The sequence below is a fragment of the Oryzias latipes genome, chromosome 13 (assembly GCF_002234675.1).
Source record: "Oryzias latipes chromosome 13, ASM223467v1".
In the NCBI taxonomy this organism is placed as follows: domain Eukaryota; kingdom Metazoa; phylum Chordata; class Actinopteri; order Beloniformes; family Adrianichthyidae; genus Oryzias; species Oryzias latipes.
Window position 1 is genome coordinate 30,213,761 of NC_019871.2, and position 18,226 is coordinate 30,231,986.

Sequence of the window (18,226 nt, forward strand, 5' to 3'; positions counted from 1 at the left end):
CCCTCGGGATACTCATGAATCACCAAATCTCAGCAGCATATCGGCAATACAAATTACATAAAACAAGTAATAAGGGAACAAAATAAAGAAACTACAAAAATGCAAATTGTAATTATTAACCTTATTTCAAAAGTATAAAAGTATAAAAAAGAGAGCAAAGACAATCAAAACAACACTTCCTGTAAGAGAAGGGACACCTGAGTTTAAGGGGAAAATAGGGAGATGTTAAGGCAGAACAAAATCACACAAAATGATTCACAGCTTGGGCGGTGTAAAGGGATCACTGACAGGCAACATGGCATATTGGCCATGCCCCCGGGCCTTGTCCCCCACCGCCTTCTCTATGAGGCGTGTCACGAGTGACCTAAAACAAGGAATGAAACAGCAACCACATAAAGTGAGAATAGTTGTAAAAACTACAAGTGCAACAAGAAGGGAAGAAAGCAAAGTTTTCCATGGGCCAAACACCTTCAGCCAATCATCCCACATGGATGTGTCTACTCCTGAGTGTTTCTTCATTTTCTTAGTGAATGCGTGCAGACCTTCAATCACCCGGGTTAATTTTTCATCAGCCTGCGTTTTATTAGGGATAACAGAACAACATTGATCTCCAATATAACCACAAACACCAGATTTCTCTGCCAAAAGCATATCTAAAGCTATTCTGTTTTGGAATGTCACTAGGGACGTGGCTTTCAACTGTTCATGCACCGCTTCAAAACCTGCAAGAGTGTAATTACCCAACCTCTGAACATTGTAATGAATGTAGTTAATTCTGTCAACATTTTTATTAGGAGTTACCCATATTAAAATACTCTCAAAACCTGCTGCCACCTGATTCACTAACTTATATTCATCGGGCACACCACGAGGTACTCCTAATGCATCAATATAAGTCGGATCTGCATCATTCCAATTAACTGACCGCTTTGTCCAGGTTGACCTTGAACCTAATTCTTGTTCCACGACATCTAACACATCTGACAAATCAACAGGTCGGACATACACCGGGAGAATCAATGATATCAAAGCACAACGTCCTGATGCATCCATGGGTAACCTATCAAATATCTGATCTTTCCCGCACCAAATCCAGACATCAGCTCTGGAAACAGGTTTAAAGTCCCTAAAGGATCGAATACCATTACACCATGTAGAATCAATATGTCCCAAAAACTCAGTGCCTGTTCCTTCTGAAAATTCAAAACATGAAAAGTTTTGCTTAGCCACCCTCCTGTCAAAAATGGGCTTACTTTTCTCACTTGGAACCACAGGATGATACTGATTTACTTCCTCACATTCTATTTTGTAAAGGATGGAATTGATCATGTTATCTGCAATACATTGTGGCATAACAGTGGCAGGTACTACCTTCAACAAAGGTCTAGGGCCCATACAGACCAGACAATCAGTTTTAGTCATGTTAGCCGCCTGTTCTACCATTAACAACCAGTTATTAGCATCTCCACTAATACCTGTTATAACCTGAAACCAATTATCTGGAGTAGGTGTTCCTTCTATAATTTTCACCTGTCTGGCCGGACCGAAACCTAATACTGTTCGTATTGGGGTAGTGGTGGTAGCGTTGAAGTCTGGACAAAACATAACCTGCCAGCACGGATCTTTGCCATTTGCCCATGCACAGACAAGCAATCGTGAACAAAAAGTAATATACCCCTTTGTAGGGGTAGGAAAAGGTTGAGCAGTAGTATTAACACGGAAAGTGAAAAATGAATCTGAAACAGTAAAATTGGAAATTATTGTAGACCACTGTCGAGCCTGAGGTGTCCAACCATAAGTACCTTTCTTCCAAGATGATTCTGCTGTGGATCTAAATATAGATCCCCATCCTCCATCCCCCAACAATCCTCGAATGTACCAATGATAACCTCGCCAGTCACTCGCTGTACCCCAGTGGTTATGTTTAAAATTACTTCTTGGTGCTATGATTAACACATCCAATGTCTGATTGGGATTGTAACAAAAATAGGGAAATCCTAAAGGGGGCGCCATGGAGCCACACATCAATTGTTCCGCTTCTCTAGTATAGGTCCAGATCTCATATAACGCATTTCGCCTTGTTCTGTTCTGTCCTAGAGCCATCTGCCTGTGGGTTTGAGTGAGGTTAAATTTAGCACGAGTAGCTACAATCTCAGGGTAATCCAGGAAGATAAACCACAAAAGAAATAATACACAGAAAACAAAACCGATACTTCCTAATGTCCATCTCCCTCTCTTGGACTGGGACAATCCCAGTACACTAATGGAAGAAAACATAACAAAGGCAGACAGAACACAAAGCACAAAAATGACAGTAAAAATATAAAGTGGAAGAAAAATCAAAAGGATATGTAAAAAATATAAAATGAATACAAAAGCACAAAAAGAGTATTAACAATATAAATGGAAGTTATAAAAAGAGAAATCGCATATAAAAGTATAAAACAACAAAAAGTCTGTTACGGTTTAGATCAACAGGCGTCCTGTCCACGGTCCTGTGAAGGGCAAGGTCGCAACATGGAATAATGATACCACTTATTGCCTTTGCCTTGCAACTGCACAGCAGACGTCGTCCGAGCTGTGACACGATAAGGGCCCAACCACCTAGGCTCAGACCACTTCCGTTTGAACGCCTTCAGATAAACGTGCGTCCAGTCAGCCAGATCAGCACCTGGCGGGTCAGCTAGGGGCCCGTCCGTATCCGTAAGCTGCGCAGAAAAAGCAAAAGAGAAAGCATGCAACATCTTCCAATAGGTGGCTAAAGACCTATTGGGTGAGTGGGCGTCGTCTAAAGGTCTAACAGTCGACGAGGGGCCTGGCATCAATCTACCGGTCAAAAGTTCAAATGGAGAGAAACCTGTTCTGCGATTCACAGATTGTCTGACAGCCAACAAAGCTATAGGAAGAGCAGTAACCCAATCTAAATTCGTTGACGTACATATCTTCGCCAATTTTCTTTCAGCGTGCGATTCATGCGTTCCACAGAGCCCTGTGAAGAAGGATGGTAAACACAGCCAAACTTATGTTGAAGCCCAAAAGATGCTTCAACCTGCTGTAGATGCTTACCATTAAAATGAGTCCCATTGTCCGACCTGATTTTTGCAGGGAAACCATGTGTGGGTATATAGTGATTTACCAGTGCTTTGATAACAGAGAGGGAATCCTCTCTTTTGCAGGGATAGGCCTCCGGCCATCCTGAAAAGGAATCAACGATAACCAGCAAATACCGCTTACCTTGCACCGGGTTGATCATGTCTGTGAAATCCATCACAATCTCAGCCCCTGGCCAGGGGGCAGGATCAAAAGTCCCTGGCATAGGTTTGAGGGTGGGCCTAACATTATAGGACTGACAAACCGTACAATTTTGCACATAATCACGACATACATCACGCAACCTGGGATGCCACCACATGTGCAGCTTTGTCATCATGACAGATGGCCCCAGATGCGCTGGACCATGTGTTTCCTTGAGGATTTGCCGAAGTAGAGGTCCGTCGGGTACCACAGGCTGGCCATGCGGACCAACCCACAGTCCATCTGATGTTTTTACTGCACCTGTTTGAAGCCAATAGGACTTCTGTTCCGGTGAGGTCGTGGATTGCAAGGTTACCAGATCATCGTGCGTAGGGCTGTCCAACAATTCAGGGTGTGTGTAAACACTTACCATCTGATGAGCGGGGTCATACCCTGCTGCTGCCTTCGCAGCCGCGTCAGCAGCGTTATTGCCCAGTGATGTGAAAGACTTACCCTTACTGTGACCTGGCACTTTGATCACAGCCACTCTGGAAGGCAGCTGCAGCGCATGATCCAACCGCTGCATCAGGTCCTTATGAGCTATGGGCTCCCCTCTCGCTGTAAGATAAGAATTTCTTTTCCATGCAGCGAGATCCAACAGTGCAGCCGACACTGCATAAGCAGAGTCAGAATATACTGTTACCTGTTCTCCAGGTGCAGCTTCGAGGGCCAGACACAGGGCCAGAACTTCTGCTGCCTGAGCTGATGGCTTAACTGTTAAAGCTTGTGTGGTCAAAGTGATAAACTCACCTCCGGAGGACTCCACAACAGCAGCCGCTGCCTGAAGAATTCCAGATGTGGAGCGGAAACAACAACCATCTGTAAAGAAAATTCTCCCTTCCGAAAGAGGCTTTGTCTCCAAATCTGGCCGAGTCCTCAATTCCTTCGCCACAGCTACAGCGCAAGAGTGAGGGTCCACAGAAATGCCCTCTGACATGTTAATCCCTGTGTGCTGATACTGAATGTTCGGAGCTGTCAAAGTTTTCAACAGCCTGGTCTGTCTCAAAGATGACAGTGTGAAGGAAGAAGACGCAACATATGATGTAACCGAATGCTCAGTCAGAATTATCAAAGGATGTGACATCACAACGTGCGCCGTTTTGAGAATGACTTTTGCTAACCCTGCAGCATAACGAGTACATAGCGGTGAACGGGCTTCAACGGCGTCCAGGGAGATGCTACAATACATGAGTACGTCTCGTCTGCCCTGGTTTTTCTGGAAAAGAACAGCATTAACGATTGTGGGCGTCATAGAAGCGTCAAGATAAAATGGTTGAGCATAATCCGGTGGTGCGAGAGCGGCAGCGCATGCCATGTCTTGCACTAATTTCACAAAGATCTGATCAGCCTCTGGGGTCCAGTCTAACATAGCTGTAAGGTTAGTTACACCCTGCTCTTTAATCATTAACCTCAAGGGGGCAGTGCGTTCCACAAAACAAGGAAGAAAATGTCTGCTGTAACCACAAAGACCCAAAAATGCCAACATCTCTCTAACTGTTTCTGGGCGTTTATGCTGCAAAATTGACATCCTATGCTCAGTAGACATGGATGATCCTGTGCTAGAAACAGTTCTGCCTAGAAATGTGACTTCCCTTCTGCAACATTGCAGCTTCTTCTGAGACACTTTAAATCCCAAATCATGCAATCTGAGAAGAAGATCTTTCGTCGCCTGAAGGCAGATTTCAGCAGTTGGAGCCGCCAGCAGGAGATCGTCCACATACATCAACAAAACACAACCCTGTGGCAGCACCATATCCTGTAAGAGAGACTTCAAACATTGGTTGAAAATGCCAGGAGAATTCTTAAATCCTTGTGGCAAACGTGTGTACTGCAAACGAACTCCTTTGTACTGAAATGCAAATAGATGTCTACTATTTTCATGCAATGGAATGCAAAAGAAAGCGTTCGCTAAATCAATGGCAGTGAACCATACACATTGTGGGGTTAAAGTTGACAGCATGCGATGTGGATCAGGCACAGGAAGAACTGGAGTAATGGTGACATCATTCACAGCCCTTAAATCATGTGCCATGCGATAAGTTTTACCATCTGCTTTTAAAACTGGTCTCAAAGGGGTACACCACGATGAATGCGAATGCTCAATAACACCAGAGTTCCACAAACCAGTCAGAGTCTCCTCCATCCCCTCATCCGCATCTGTCACCCAGCGGTACTGTGGTCTAAAAACCTGTGATCCTGCAATTACCTGGACCTCCACCGGGGGAACGGCGGAGCATGAACCAACATCAAATGGACCTGTGGACCACAAAGAGGCTGGGAGTGTTTTTAACATCACCTCTGCATCTTCATGATCCGTTTGCTCTCTGCCATGATGTCGGGCAATGCAGACATGCTCCAAAACTGAGGAGTTGGTCATCGGAGGCAAAATGATCCTGTACATCTTAGTGGAGGGAGAAAATTGAACTCCTGAAATAGCACAATTCTGCCAGTCTGTGTTGTTAGCGCCCCGTTTAGTCATAGGCCCGAGTTGGCGAGCCTCATGACCCGGGGAGAGTGCTAATGAGATGTGTGGTACTGCTGTATCTGACATCCGATACCACTGCATTTGTGAATGTGTGAGTGCACAATGAGCCGCTACACCCTCAGGGCCTATATATATATCAGTGGAGGTTAAATGCCACGTGTGGCCTTCTACCTGATGAAATGCTTCCTGATATAATTGATCATCCTCTCTGTCATAATAGAGTGTGCAGTGCAGGTCATCCAGAGGCGGAAAATAAGGCTTCAACGACAGAATCCACGGTTTCCATAACTGAAATTCATGGTACACACCTGGCATGTCAGAGGCCTCTGGATCCAACAGGGCCCAGTATATGTCGGCAGTGGGAGTTGGCTGTGGGTGAGGCTGCAACAACCACTGTCCCTCATAGTGCGTGGCATGGCATCCAGTCAGAACATGTCCATTTGGAAAGGTGATCCTTATCCCATCTGGGGAACAGAGGATGCTGGCTCCTGTTTTGACAAGAATGTCCCGCCCCAACAAATTCACGGGTGTGTGGGGTGAATGCACAAATGAATGTTCCACCTTCTGACCAGCCAGTTCAAAAGTCAGTGGAATGGTCTTTTGCAGGGTTTGAGGTGTCCCAGAGAAGCCCACAAAGTTCATGTGTTCATTTGTCAGAGCAGATGGAGGTAACTGACAGTTTATAGAAGAACATGTCGCTCCTGTATCGATTAATCCCATCATTTGATTACCTCTGAGTTTGAAAGGGACCATGGCTCCTGCATCACCAAGTGATCCCTGAGCTCCTGGGCACCCCTAGTGGTACTGTCCGTTTTGCCACCCCTGGGGTTCCTGCCAGGGTGGAGGAGGGGCCTGGAGTGGTCGTGGGCACTGTCCATTTCTTCCACGCCCTCTGCCCCTAGTCGGTGCATTCTGCGGTTGGGTACCTTGGTATGGGCATGCTCTTGCCCAATGGTCTGGAGCGGCGCAGATGAAACAGCCGTCACCAGTTGCTGCTGGAGGAGGTCCTCTGGGTGGTCCACGTCTTCCAGAATATCCACCTCGTCCCCTGCCGCGACCTCTGAATGCCTGCGCCTGCCACATCATTACTGTCGGCTCTAGGGGTGTCAAACTCATCACGTTATTGTCTTTTTTTACATCTTTTTTATCTTGTTTGTCCTGAGTGGACTCTTTCCGAGCCTGTGCTAGTTGTAGTTTCAGCAACTGTGTTTTCAACTGCTCAACTTCTCCCTCCGCTTTCTCCTTTTTTACCAAGTATGCTCTGCAATGATACACCAAATGCCTCTTAAACCGACGCTCATCACATGCCATCAAATCTGGGTCTGCATTCAATAAATCCTGCACTTCCTGAGGCACTCCGGCCAGAATCGCAGTTCTGAACATGACTGTCTCAGGAGGTGTCAGGCTGGGATCTCTACCCGTGCTGTCAGTCCATTTCTGGACACACTCTGAATAATATGTGCTGGGTTCCTTACCATCAAAGGGGAAGCAGGATGGAGCTGCAGTCTGTGGATCTGGAAAAAGTTCTCTAATTGCCAAAAAAACTGGATCCTGAACATCCACTAAAAGAGTGGAGTCCGGAAGGTCCTGCACACCCGCACGCTGTTCAATAGACTGGACCTCAGTGACTGTGGCTGTTACGCCTAGCATCTGTCTCAAATCCCCGATACAGGGTATATGACCCTGCATAACTGTGCATAATTTCTGAAGAAAGTTGCGTCCGCCATTGGACACACGTGGTAAACGTTCAGCAAGTGTTGACACATCCTTAAGCTGGAGTGGCTGATAAATAGGCACACCCGCTCCTGTTGCTAACATAGGATACATAGGTGCTGTGGCCCCTTTCTGTTTTGTTTCACTTCTTAAAGTCATAATGTGTTTCATTCTTCTGACCTTATCCAAATCCTGATTTGAGGCAAGGACACGTGGCCTGTGCGGAGGACATTCCTTGTCATCCCCCTTCTCCTCCTCCTTCTCCTCCCTTTCGTTACCTTCCCATTCTGGAAATACTAGTCTGTTATTTGTTTTAAATTCAGCTGGCGATTTATAATTACCTGTCAGACTCTCCAATGTGTTCTCAAAATGCGAAGGCCGCAGGAGCTGGTTGACCTGAGGGTCACTCACCCCTGAGTCAATTCTTTGCTGTGAAACTGGAGAGCTGTGAGAGGGGGTTTCCGGCTGAGGATTTATGACCCCTCGGGAGGGGTCTGCTGTTTCTCCACCCGCTTTGGATCGCCTTTCTCGCAACATGGAAGCTATATGCTGTTTCTCTGCAGGAGTCAAACCTTCATCAAAATCACAAGCAACTTCACCACATATTTTCAACATTGGATACATCTGTTGGGAAGGATAAGGAGGGGGAGGATGAACGACAGGGGAATCTGTCCCTACGGGAAGGGAGGGGTAAATGCCAGAAAGGGGGGCTTCGGGGGAAGATGGTGTCACAGTACATTCAGAACTCTCCTGCTCTGTCTTCACCATAGCCAGAGCTGTAGCAGCAAGTGTTAATTGGTGAACTGCACGCCGAATTTCATCAGTCTCCTTGTGTTTCCGTTTATTTTCCCTCTTCTTTTTCCATGTTCCTTCTTTCACCTTCTCATCCAACTCCTGAATCTGCTTCAGCACGTCATCCTCATTCTTTCGCAACTGCTGGCTAAATGTCATCCAACTTCTAGTCCGTTTTAAAGCCATCAAAACCCATGCTTTCCGCAGTCTCTCCTTCTCCTTTTCTCTCTGTCTCTTCTCAATTCCACCAAGCACCTGACTTTCCAAAATCTCATACATTCTCTCCCATTCAGCATCATTCAAGTCACAGTCATCGCTGTTGTCGTCATCTTGTCGTCTGTCGTCCACGTCAAGTCGTTTGTCAGTCAGAGCAAATGCACCATTTTTCTCATCATTTTTATCAAATACACCTCTCATGTTTAATATTAGAATTCTTTATTTGGTTTCTCTCTGTATATAAAAAAATAATTTGTCGAGGTCACTGCCCCGTTAATATCTTCCAAATTACCTAAACGCGCAAAAATTAGTTCCTAAACTACACTGTTTTTTCGCCTTGGGCGTCTCTCTAGGGCAAACAGACGGAAACCATGTATTTTGAATACATTACCTCAAACACAACCGATAAACCTAGGATACCTTTTCTGTACTGTTGTTGCACACTAGGTGTCACAAACTAACAGTCAACCATCCCTTTAAAGTTTGGGTCAACTTTTATTTATTTATTTATTTATTTATTTATTTATCTATTTATTTTTATTTATTTATTTATTATTTATTTTATTTATTTATTTATTTATTATTTATTTTATTTATTCTTTCGGGGGAAAGCTCTACCGCCCACTCACTCGAGATCTCGTTCAATTTGAGTTATTCCACTATTAGATAACTTAATCAATATGCAGAATTTTGCAGCAGGCTTCTGCTTACCTGTTTTGTATGCGGCCGCATGAGAAGTCGACCAGGTGGACGGGAGGAAGCGTGCCCAGACTTTACACTGAAAGTCTCAAAAATACGAAAAATACGTCACCGGCTCGATCCGTGATCCCCGACTTCACGTCCCGGGTCACCAAGTTGTTGGAAAAGACCTTTCGCTTTGAAGCTTTTCCACGCGCATTCAAAAAGTCGAGAGTAGAAACCACAGAATTCAGCCGGGTAAAGTTACATGATATTTATTGCCCTAACAATAGTTCTAAAACAAAAGTCAAACAGATCTGGGTTCTCAATGTAAAGGCCTTCAAAACGTAAGAAGTTTACATGCGCTTTACATGAAGGCAACAGGAGAACAACAAAATAGTCCTCTGCTCCAGTTTTTAAAGATGTTCTGGGCTTCTTCCCCCCCGTGGACAACATGACGTCGAATCTCCGCCCTGGAATCACTTGGATTGGGTGACCGATGATCCGCCTTCGTCCATCAGCCAATAGTCGACGGTCACTCTCCGGACCCAATCCATCTCCCCAGGGGATGACTTCAAAGATACGCCTGGTGCTGTGATAAACTCAGACTCTTCCTGTCCGTAACAAATCAGATTGACAGCAAGAAATCCATGGAGAGCCTAGGTTAAAGATCAACCTTTTTGTTCTTCCCTGGAACCGGACATCTGGAGAAGTTCTCACAGCTATAATCTATTCCTCGTGGTTTAGATTAGACATTTCTGCTGACTGCTGTTGACCAATGCCCGAGAGGTCAACATCCCCCTCCTCTGTAGGGGAATGACTGACAGCTGTTGTCCGTGAAACATCCTAAGGAATGTGAGGTCAATGAAGTCAGGATACACACAGTTCTACACACTTAATCTATGAAACTAAAACTTCAAGTAATATAGGCAAAACAGAAAACGTAATAAAAATAAGACTACTAATACAAATTCCTTCAACACCCACTTCTGTAAACTAGTTTTATGCACGTTACTAAAAGTGGCCTAAACCTTCTATTAGTTATTGATTGCAAAATAAATTTGGCGGGAAAAAGAAACCAACAAATACTTTTTTTGAAATTCTCCAGGCTGCTTGTAAGTATTTAGTTATTTCTAGTACAATAGTTCAATGAAGTTTTTATGTAGGAATCAACACTTTAGCCTCACCCAGGTGTTTGACACCAGGTGATCATCCCGCCCCCTGCAGGGGGGCAGCTGGTTGTTGGATTCTCTCTGACGAGCTGAAAGCTCCATGTCTGTTCTCACATTTCTTTCTGCATAAAACCGAGGGAGGAAACCGTGAAGACAGGGTCTCTGCAGCAGCTGCCCTGAATCAAACTTTGCCTCTGCGCTTGCATGAGTGGTGGATGGGGGGTGGGGGGCTTCCTGCCTGCCTCACATCTGGCTCACTTTCAGTGAAGTGACATTTACCGCAACAAAACAATCTACTTTTTAGAAAAAAAAATTAAGTGTTGCATTTAAAAAAACATCTTTTGAGAAGGGTTTAGCGTTGGTGCATTCATTGTTTAAACACTATGTTACGTCTGCTCTGTCAAAGCTCTCACGTGTTGGTGCACAGTGTGCAACAACAGAGCAGCTGTGTGCAGAAACACTCTGGACTTATTCAGAACATCCCACTCCGTCTTTGATCAGAACCTTTCAACAGTTTCTCCACGAATGAGAACATTGTAACGTGTCTAGTTGGGTTTTTTTTCTTCTGAACTTTTGAAGTGACTTCATCTGAATGTATCGAAAATCCTCTCACAGCGTTGAGAGCTCTGATGTGTGGTAGAGCCTTCAGGGTTTACTGTGGGGGCCGTCACATGAGGGCTTGTGTCTTGAGCGGCAGCTCTTCACTTCCTCTGACTGCAGTGGTTGATGTGCACATGGACATGAAGGCTGCCGCCGCACACACTTCAACCTTTTGAAGCGTCACGTTCGATGGAGTCCAGCTGTGTTCTGAAAACACGCCCGTGGATGAGTCTTCATGCTCTGGGAAGGATGGTGGACTTCAGCAAACACGCAGAAGACTTTTGATGAAAAAGGTTTTACTGCCTGTCCTCTTCCTGTGTGTGCACACTGATTCACCGCCATCCCTCCTTAGGACTGAGGTGAGACGGCAAAAGCTCCAGAGCAAACGTCTGCAGAGACATGGAGTCCTCCAATTCCACCCACTGTGCAGGTGAGCTACGGTGTGGCATGCTGGGAATTTGTCCAGTCTGTTGCTGATTGCAGGTGCTTTCAGGTCACGGCCAGGGCCTGGGGGTCTACATCGTCATCGCTGTTCTGTCTGCCATCGTCATGCTGTTCACTGTGCTGGGGATCGTTCTTCTAAAAAAGTAAGAACAGAGTAATGTGTGTGTGTGTGTGTGTCAGAGACATCAGATTTAAATTCCACCTTAAGTGTGATTTGGGGGAAAACTTCCACAGATCTTAAAAATAAAAAAGCTCCAGGTTTGCGTCTCAGTCTTTATTTGTGGACAGTGTTTATATTAACGCTTGTGCTATCCTAGGCACTTTACCATTGGGAGTTGGGTCATCTAGACCCACTAGACAGTGCTCTGAACCTTTTTTCTTCAATGATTTGTGATCTTCACTGGTGTCCATGGATTACATGAAATCTTTCCACCTTTATCCACCTTTGTCATGGTAGGGAGAACACGTCAATGTAAGGGGGGGGTCATCTAAGATAGCACAAGGGTTAAAGTGGAGGTGGGTATCAAAGTCCTCAGATGCCTCATGGGCCTGGTGCTTCATCATGTTCCACCAGAGAGAGGACAGGGATACAGGTGGACGTGCAGACGAAGGTGCGAGATAGACTGCCAGACCGATACGCAGCTTGACGGGGCCTCTGAATGTCTGAGAGGGTCTGATGTGGCATTAGCATCTCTGCCAAGGAGAAGGCTGAAAAGAGGAGTCTGCAGGTCCCCAGATGATCACTGCAGAGGATTCTGTCATTTCTGAAATACAAAAAATAACTCTAGATGGAAAGCATCTTGAAGCCTCCTGATCACCAACCCAACAGGACTGAAAACGTGAAAATGCAGACATTGGTTTTCATGTAGAAGGAAAATAATGTCCAGAAATGTCTGAATGGAGAGTTAACTAGAATGAGTATGATGTGGAAAGGAAGTTCAAGACATCTTTGAAAGAAAATCGAACCCCAATTAACAATGTTTTGGAAAAAGAAGTTATCTAAATGAGGTGAGTTTGGATGCAGGGATGTTCATAACTGTGCTGAGGGTCTGAGTGCTCACGAGCATCACTGTATTCTGCAGGTATCGTTCCACGGTCCATACTGTTGCAGAGCTCCAGCGCAGCAAGCTGTTTTTTCCACAGATACAACTTCCCAGCATGCCTATGGTGGCTCCTGCAGCAGAGGAGGATGAGCAAATGGATGAGCCTCTTCCTCCTCGAACTCCTCTGCGGATTACCAGCACACTCAGGTCCTGCTCAAAGAGGCTGAGGAAAAGCCAGGACCAGGTACTGCTGCTGCACCAACTCACAGGAATCCTCTCCGCCGCCTCTCATTACTGTACATGTGGACGTTTCAATCCCAGAATCTTCATTTCACCAAGTCTGACCTGAACCTGCTGCACCTGATCAAAGCAGGCAAGGAGGGGGTCTTCTACCAGGCCAGGATGAGCAGAGGGACATGTAAAGGCCACACCATGTTGACCTGCAAGATCAGCAAAGAAGGTACCAAGAACATCTGAACCCAGAACATCAGCTCCATTTAGGCGGAGCGGCCTTTTGCTTGATTAGTTCAGTGAAGCTAAAACACTTTGACAATGTCACTTATATAGTTCTACAAGTTTTTCCCAACTTCTAAAAAACATTTTCTGAAACATTAGACCAGTTCCCCCAAACATCAAACACGATTTTCAAAATAAAAGCCTAACATACAAAATAATTGGCTCTTCGTCAAAAGCTCACTTTGAGATCAAAACACTGTACACCAGGGTTCACCAACCTTTTTGAGACCGAGGGCTATTTCATGGGCACCAAGTGGTATGAAGGGCGCCACTAAAAACCTCCTAGCCCCCCCCCAAAAAAGAAAAAAAACAACACAATTTGAGGACTTCCTTTTGTGTGCCCTATTTTTATTTGCTCATTTTACACACAAAAACATGCATGAATTTTCTAGACTCGTATTACAGAGGGGGGGTCAAACTCAGTTGCAGAGGGAGCCTAATTTCAAAACAGACTTTAGGTTGCAGCCGAACAAGATAAATATTTATTGAACACACTAAAGCTAAACTTTTAAACCTTTAAAACTTTAACTTAATTTTAACTTTTTAAACATAAATGTAAATAAAAACAGACAGGAATATTAATCCTCACATTAATGGATTACTCAACCACCTCAACCTATTCTCAAAATCTTTACATTACATGAATCATAAGAATGTCCAGAAATTGTGTAATTTTTTTGATCTATTTAAACTTTTGTAATAGACCCCTTACTTTTAGTGATTATTTTTTAAGTTATATTTGTTTACATATTTGGGTTTTCTTTGTCTACCTTTATCTCAGAATTGATATTGTTGTCATTGACAGACATGCGGTGGTTGTTTGTTGAATATTTGCTTCAATAAAAAAAAAAAAGATTTTTTTTTGGGTGCATTCCCTGCGGGCGCCACAAGGGGCACTGGCGCCCGCGGGCACAGGGTTGGTGACCCCTGCTGTACACTGTTAGCAAAAACGTTTATAAAGAACTGTGAATTGTAAAATAGGATTTTGTTTTTTCCCTGTGAATCAGGATTTGCATTTATTGCACTTCGTTATCTTGCTGGGTCAGACCAGAGGACTTCATCGACATGACAGGCAATGTTCACCCTAAGCAGACAGGGAGAAAAATGATCTAGTGTGCCTGGTGCAGCCTTTACAGAACCCAATGGAAATGTCATCACAGGCCAAGTCCATGACCTGCAACAGGTTTTCTTGAGTGTAAGGTTCTCCTCGTAAACCTTTATAAAAGGAATTTGTTTCATGCTGACTCTACTGGGCTGAAGAACTTAAGCAATGGTGGGGAGGCTAACACTGCTGATCTAAAGTTAGTGTTGTCTTCAATTATCCGTTGCTCAATTTCAGACAATTTCATTGCATTACTTTGAACCACTGTTTGCTCAAAAAGAGCGTCTTGTTGCTGGTTGAATACAGCTGGTACGAAAACCTTTTTGTTTAATGCATAATGAAAAATACACATTTGACCTTTGACATGGACCAGGCGGAAAAGGAAAGGAGGAAAGAAGAGAGAGGGATGTTAGAGAGGGGGGGTTAGGAGGGTGATTATAGAAGGGGGGGTGAAACCATAAAGCATCATAAAGCAACAAGCTACTGGATGGTTATAATCATTACAGTGAGGTTCAGATGTAATACAAGTCTATAAGGGGTGGGGCCTGTCCACACACACACACACACTAAAACTTCAGAAACATACCTATTGGTTCCAAAAATGTCCACATGTCAACATGTACACAATACAAATAGTGTTCACACACGCATACTTATGCCTTAAAACCAACTAGTGTGAATAAGTTCATTCATTCAATCACGCAAACTATGAATGCAAAGGTTACCTTGCACCTGTGCTCAGGTGAGTGTTTGTGTTCTTCTAAAGTGGATGATGGAATGTGAAAAGAAGGACCCCCGCCATAGCAGCAGCGGCAGCTAGAAGCCCCCAACACCCGCACGGTAGCAGACAGAGAACAACACCCCCCAGGCAATCACATCCGCCACCCAGGCCAGTAGGACCACCGTGGGGCCCTCAAAGCCAGAGAGCAGGGAGACATGGGGGGAAAGAGAGTGCCGCCCCAGCCCAACCAGGAGAGCAGCCCCCCCGCCGCGCCGGGAGGGCCCAACGCAGGGCCCCACCTAGAACGGGTGCCCACAGCCCCAGACGAGCACCTCATCACCACCCAGGGGTTCTGGGCATCCCCCCGCCCCAACCCCAGGTACGAGCCAGGACCCCCCAAAGGAGACCCGCTCCGCGCTCCAGGCAGCCACCCACCCGGCCCACAGTTGGTCCAGGAGAGAGTAAGGCAGGGGCCAGTCGCCCCCGCCCAGGAGGAGGGCACCAAGGAGAAAAGGGGGTCCACAATAATTGTTGTAAACATGAACTGACCAGTCTCACCCACAGTTGGAAATTTGGCGAGGCGCAGTGCTCAGGGGCAAGGACCAGAACCCACACCACAGGGACACGGACACCTCCAGGCTCAGATGTGATGTGATCCCCGGCTCTTGGTCTTGCCAGAGAACTCAGGGATCCCTCTCCCTGTGTGGAGAGAGGATCCCAGTCCCAGGTGCAGATGGGCAACCCATCCAAAATGCTATCGACAAAGCGGGCTAAAATTCTGCAGAACCTCCCAGCAACAGATTCTAGTTGAGCGACCTGATCGAACGTGTGTGAGAAGCGTGGCTGCAAAGGTGCAGCAGAGCAGAGTGAAATGTAAACAAAGCATCTTTGCCACATTAAAGCAACTTTCCTTCTTTCAGTCATGCTGCCTCATCAACACACTTTATTGTTTCTGAAAAGAATCAGGGCCCCCCCCCCCCCCCCCCTTTATTTTTGAAGCACCATTCAGGCTCCTGGACCGTTTAAAAATACTGAAGAAGCTACATTAAGCAATGTTGAAAATAAACAGCAATTTATTTCACCGGTACAAACTTATTGGTTAAGATACATTCATTCTTTGTTTTTTCTTATACTGAAAAACATTTTTGTTGTGGAAATCAGACAACATTGACTGTTCCCTTTCTATATTTTTAGTTACCAAAATAAAAGCACTATGAATTTGCTTTGGTAAAAGCATCTTTTTTATGAGACACAGTTGCAGTGCTCAACATTGTGATCATTAAATAAACTGAATCTGACCATTTTATTACAATAGAAGACATTGAAATTCAGGAAGAGTTTTTTCAAAGTCATACTTAAAAAAAGAAGAAAGAAAATGTGTTTCGCTAAAATATCGGGATACGTATTGTATCGCCAGACTCTTGCCAATACACACCCCTACGCCCAGCCCCCACCCCCCCCACCCCCACCCCCATGTAGTTAACAATGGGAGACCAGAGAGACTGAATTTTTTCAAAGTTGAATTGGATTAGCTGCAATTTTGTACTTTTTGTCAGTTTAAAGGTGTTTAGAAAAATTTCTGACCAGAAGCTTTCATCTGTGCTGATGCTCAAATCTGCATCCCATTTTGTTAGCGGAAGTGAAATGTTATTATCTAAGTCAGTGTTTTTCAACCTTTTTTGAGCCACGGCACACTTTAACCTTGACAAAAATCCCGCGGCACACCAGCATCCCAAAAAAAAAAAAAAAAAACAGAAATTCATGGTCTGTATTGATCGACAGCCCCCCCCCCCCCCCCCCCCGCCCGCAATCTCACGTGCATTTTTGTGATAATTGTGGCCGGAAAAGCAGGAAGTTGCGGCTGTTTTTTCTAAGAGATGAAATGAAAGTTAAATTAGAAAATTTAGAAACTGTTTGTTTGTTGTGGTTTCAAGGCGTTTCTCAAGGACAACTCATTGTGCGCTGGGACACTGGCTCTTTAAGCCAATGCATCATGGGAGATGTAGTGTGAAAACTGCCGAAAACTTGCAGAAAGACTCGCGTCTCTGAGCTTCATTGTATTGTCCACTTGTTTCACAGTCTGACACCGGACTCTGTGGAAAGCTACACCGCTAAAGAAGAGCTTTAGCTGGTATTTTTGTTAGAACTGAGCGACTTTATCAGCAGAATTAAGAACAAGGAAGTGAAGACTTTAAGCACTTCTGATTGGTCAGACTGATGACATGTGATTAAACCTTCAAGAATGATTGGTGGAGACAGTTAAAGGGACGGGACTTTTCCGCAAACTGTCATAGCTGCAGGTAAATCGCGGTACCGTGATTCTTATCAAAATTTCTTTAATAGAATTAAATAAACACAAAGAAAAAGTAATTTTAAGATCTTTCATATTCCTTACTACTCAGTGTTTTATCAGGGCCTGTTTGGATGAACAAAGAGCTGATTTCCTGGAGATGGGAAATGTTTTTAGATCAGTTAATGAGGGCAATTTCCCACGGCACACTTGACCATCTACCACGGCACACTAGTGTGCCGCGGCACACTGGTTGAAAAACACTGATCTAAGTTGCATTAGAGTTTGTATATTTTGTAAAGAGTTTTAATCATTGAGAAATTAATCAGAGAGGTAACTACTTCTGGTAGCTTTAAATCATTGTCTCTGTATTTAAACTTTTTAGTAATGATGGATTTGGGGAGCTGGTTTAGCTCGTGCTGGTTTGCGGCGCCTTCCGTCCGTGAAACCAGGGCTCGACTCCGGGCTGCTCCCTGTTCCCTTCTCTACCTCTGTGCCGGTTCCAAGCCCGGTTTGAGAGGGTTGCGTCAGGAAGGGCATCCGGCGTAAAACATTGCCAAGTTTACCATGCGACTTGTTCGCTGTGGCGACCCCTGATGGGAGCAGCCGAAAGAGGAAGAAGAGTAATGATAGATTTAAGTTGCTGATATTCCTAGAAGTTATTTATTCCATGTTTGTCCTGAAGTTCCTGGGGTGTTATGAATCTTTTGTCAATATTTGGGTGCTCTAGTAGTGTTACGTAGTGTTACAGACATATACTTTTCATATACTTTGTAGAGGTATGGGTCTTGGTGCTGGTCTGGGTCTGGGTCCTGCTGGGGGTCTGGGTCTTGGTGCTGGTCTGGGCCTGGGCGTGGGTCAGGATCTTGGTGGGGGCCTGGGTCTACATGGTCTTGGTCTGTTATCCATCTCTGAAAAGCTGCTCAGTTGTTTCAGGACTGTCCTAATACTCACTGCAGTTAAATTGCAACAGGTGTCTACAGTTTTGACCACTTGTGTTAAATTTTTTCATACGTGTTTTAAAAATGAAAATGTGTCATGTGTTCTGCAAAGAGTAGATTTGAATTGTGTTTTAGGTTTAGAGCAGAGAGTGATGTTTTTGAGAAGAGTTAAAGGATTCTCAAAAGAAAACCTTCAATATTTTTGTGCCTTAAACCTGA

At 44.8% G+C, this 18,226-nt stretch overlaps 1 protein-coding gene across 2 annotated transcripts in view; it reads left to right on the top strand.

Annotated features, from left to right (window-relative positions):
• Window positions 1-10,902: 10,902 nt before the first annotated feature.
• The window catches only part of LOC101174210 (tyrosine kinase receptor Cad96Ca), a 33,449-nt gene continuing 26,125 nt past the window's right edge, over window positions 10,903-18,226 (top strand). Inside the window, exons 1-4 of one of the 2 annotated variants that reach the window (XM_023961831.1) lie at window positions 10,903-11,380; window positions 11,444-11,537; window positions 12,477-12,681; window positions 12,759-12,897. In XM_023961831.1, the coding sequence (XP_023817599.1) occupies window positions 11,350-11,380; window positions 11,444-11,537; window positions 12,477-12,681; window positions 12,759-12,897 (469 nt within the window). In that variant the 5' untranslated portion in view covers window positions 10,903-11,349. The remainder of the gene's footprint in view (window positions 11,381-11,443; window positions 11,538-12,476; window positions 12,682-12,758; window positions 12,898-18,226) is intronic. The other variant, XM_023961832.1, reaches the window with a different exon arrangement.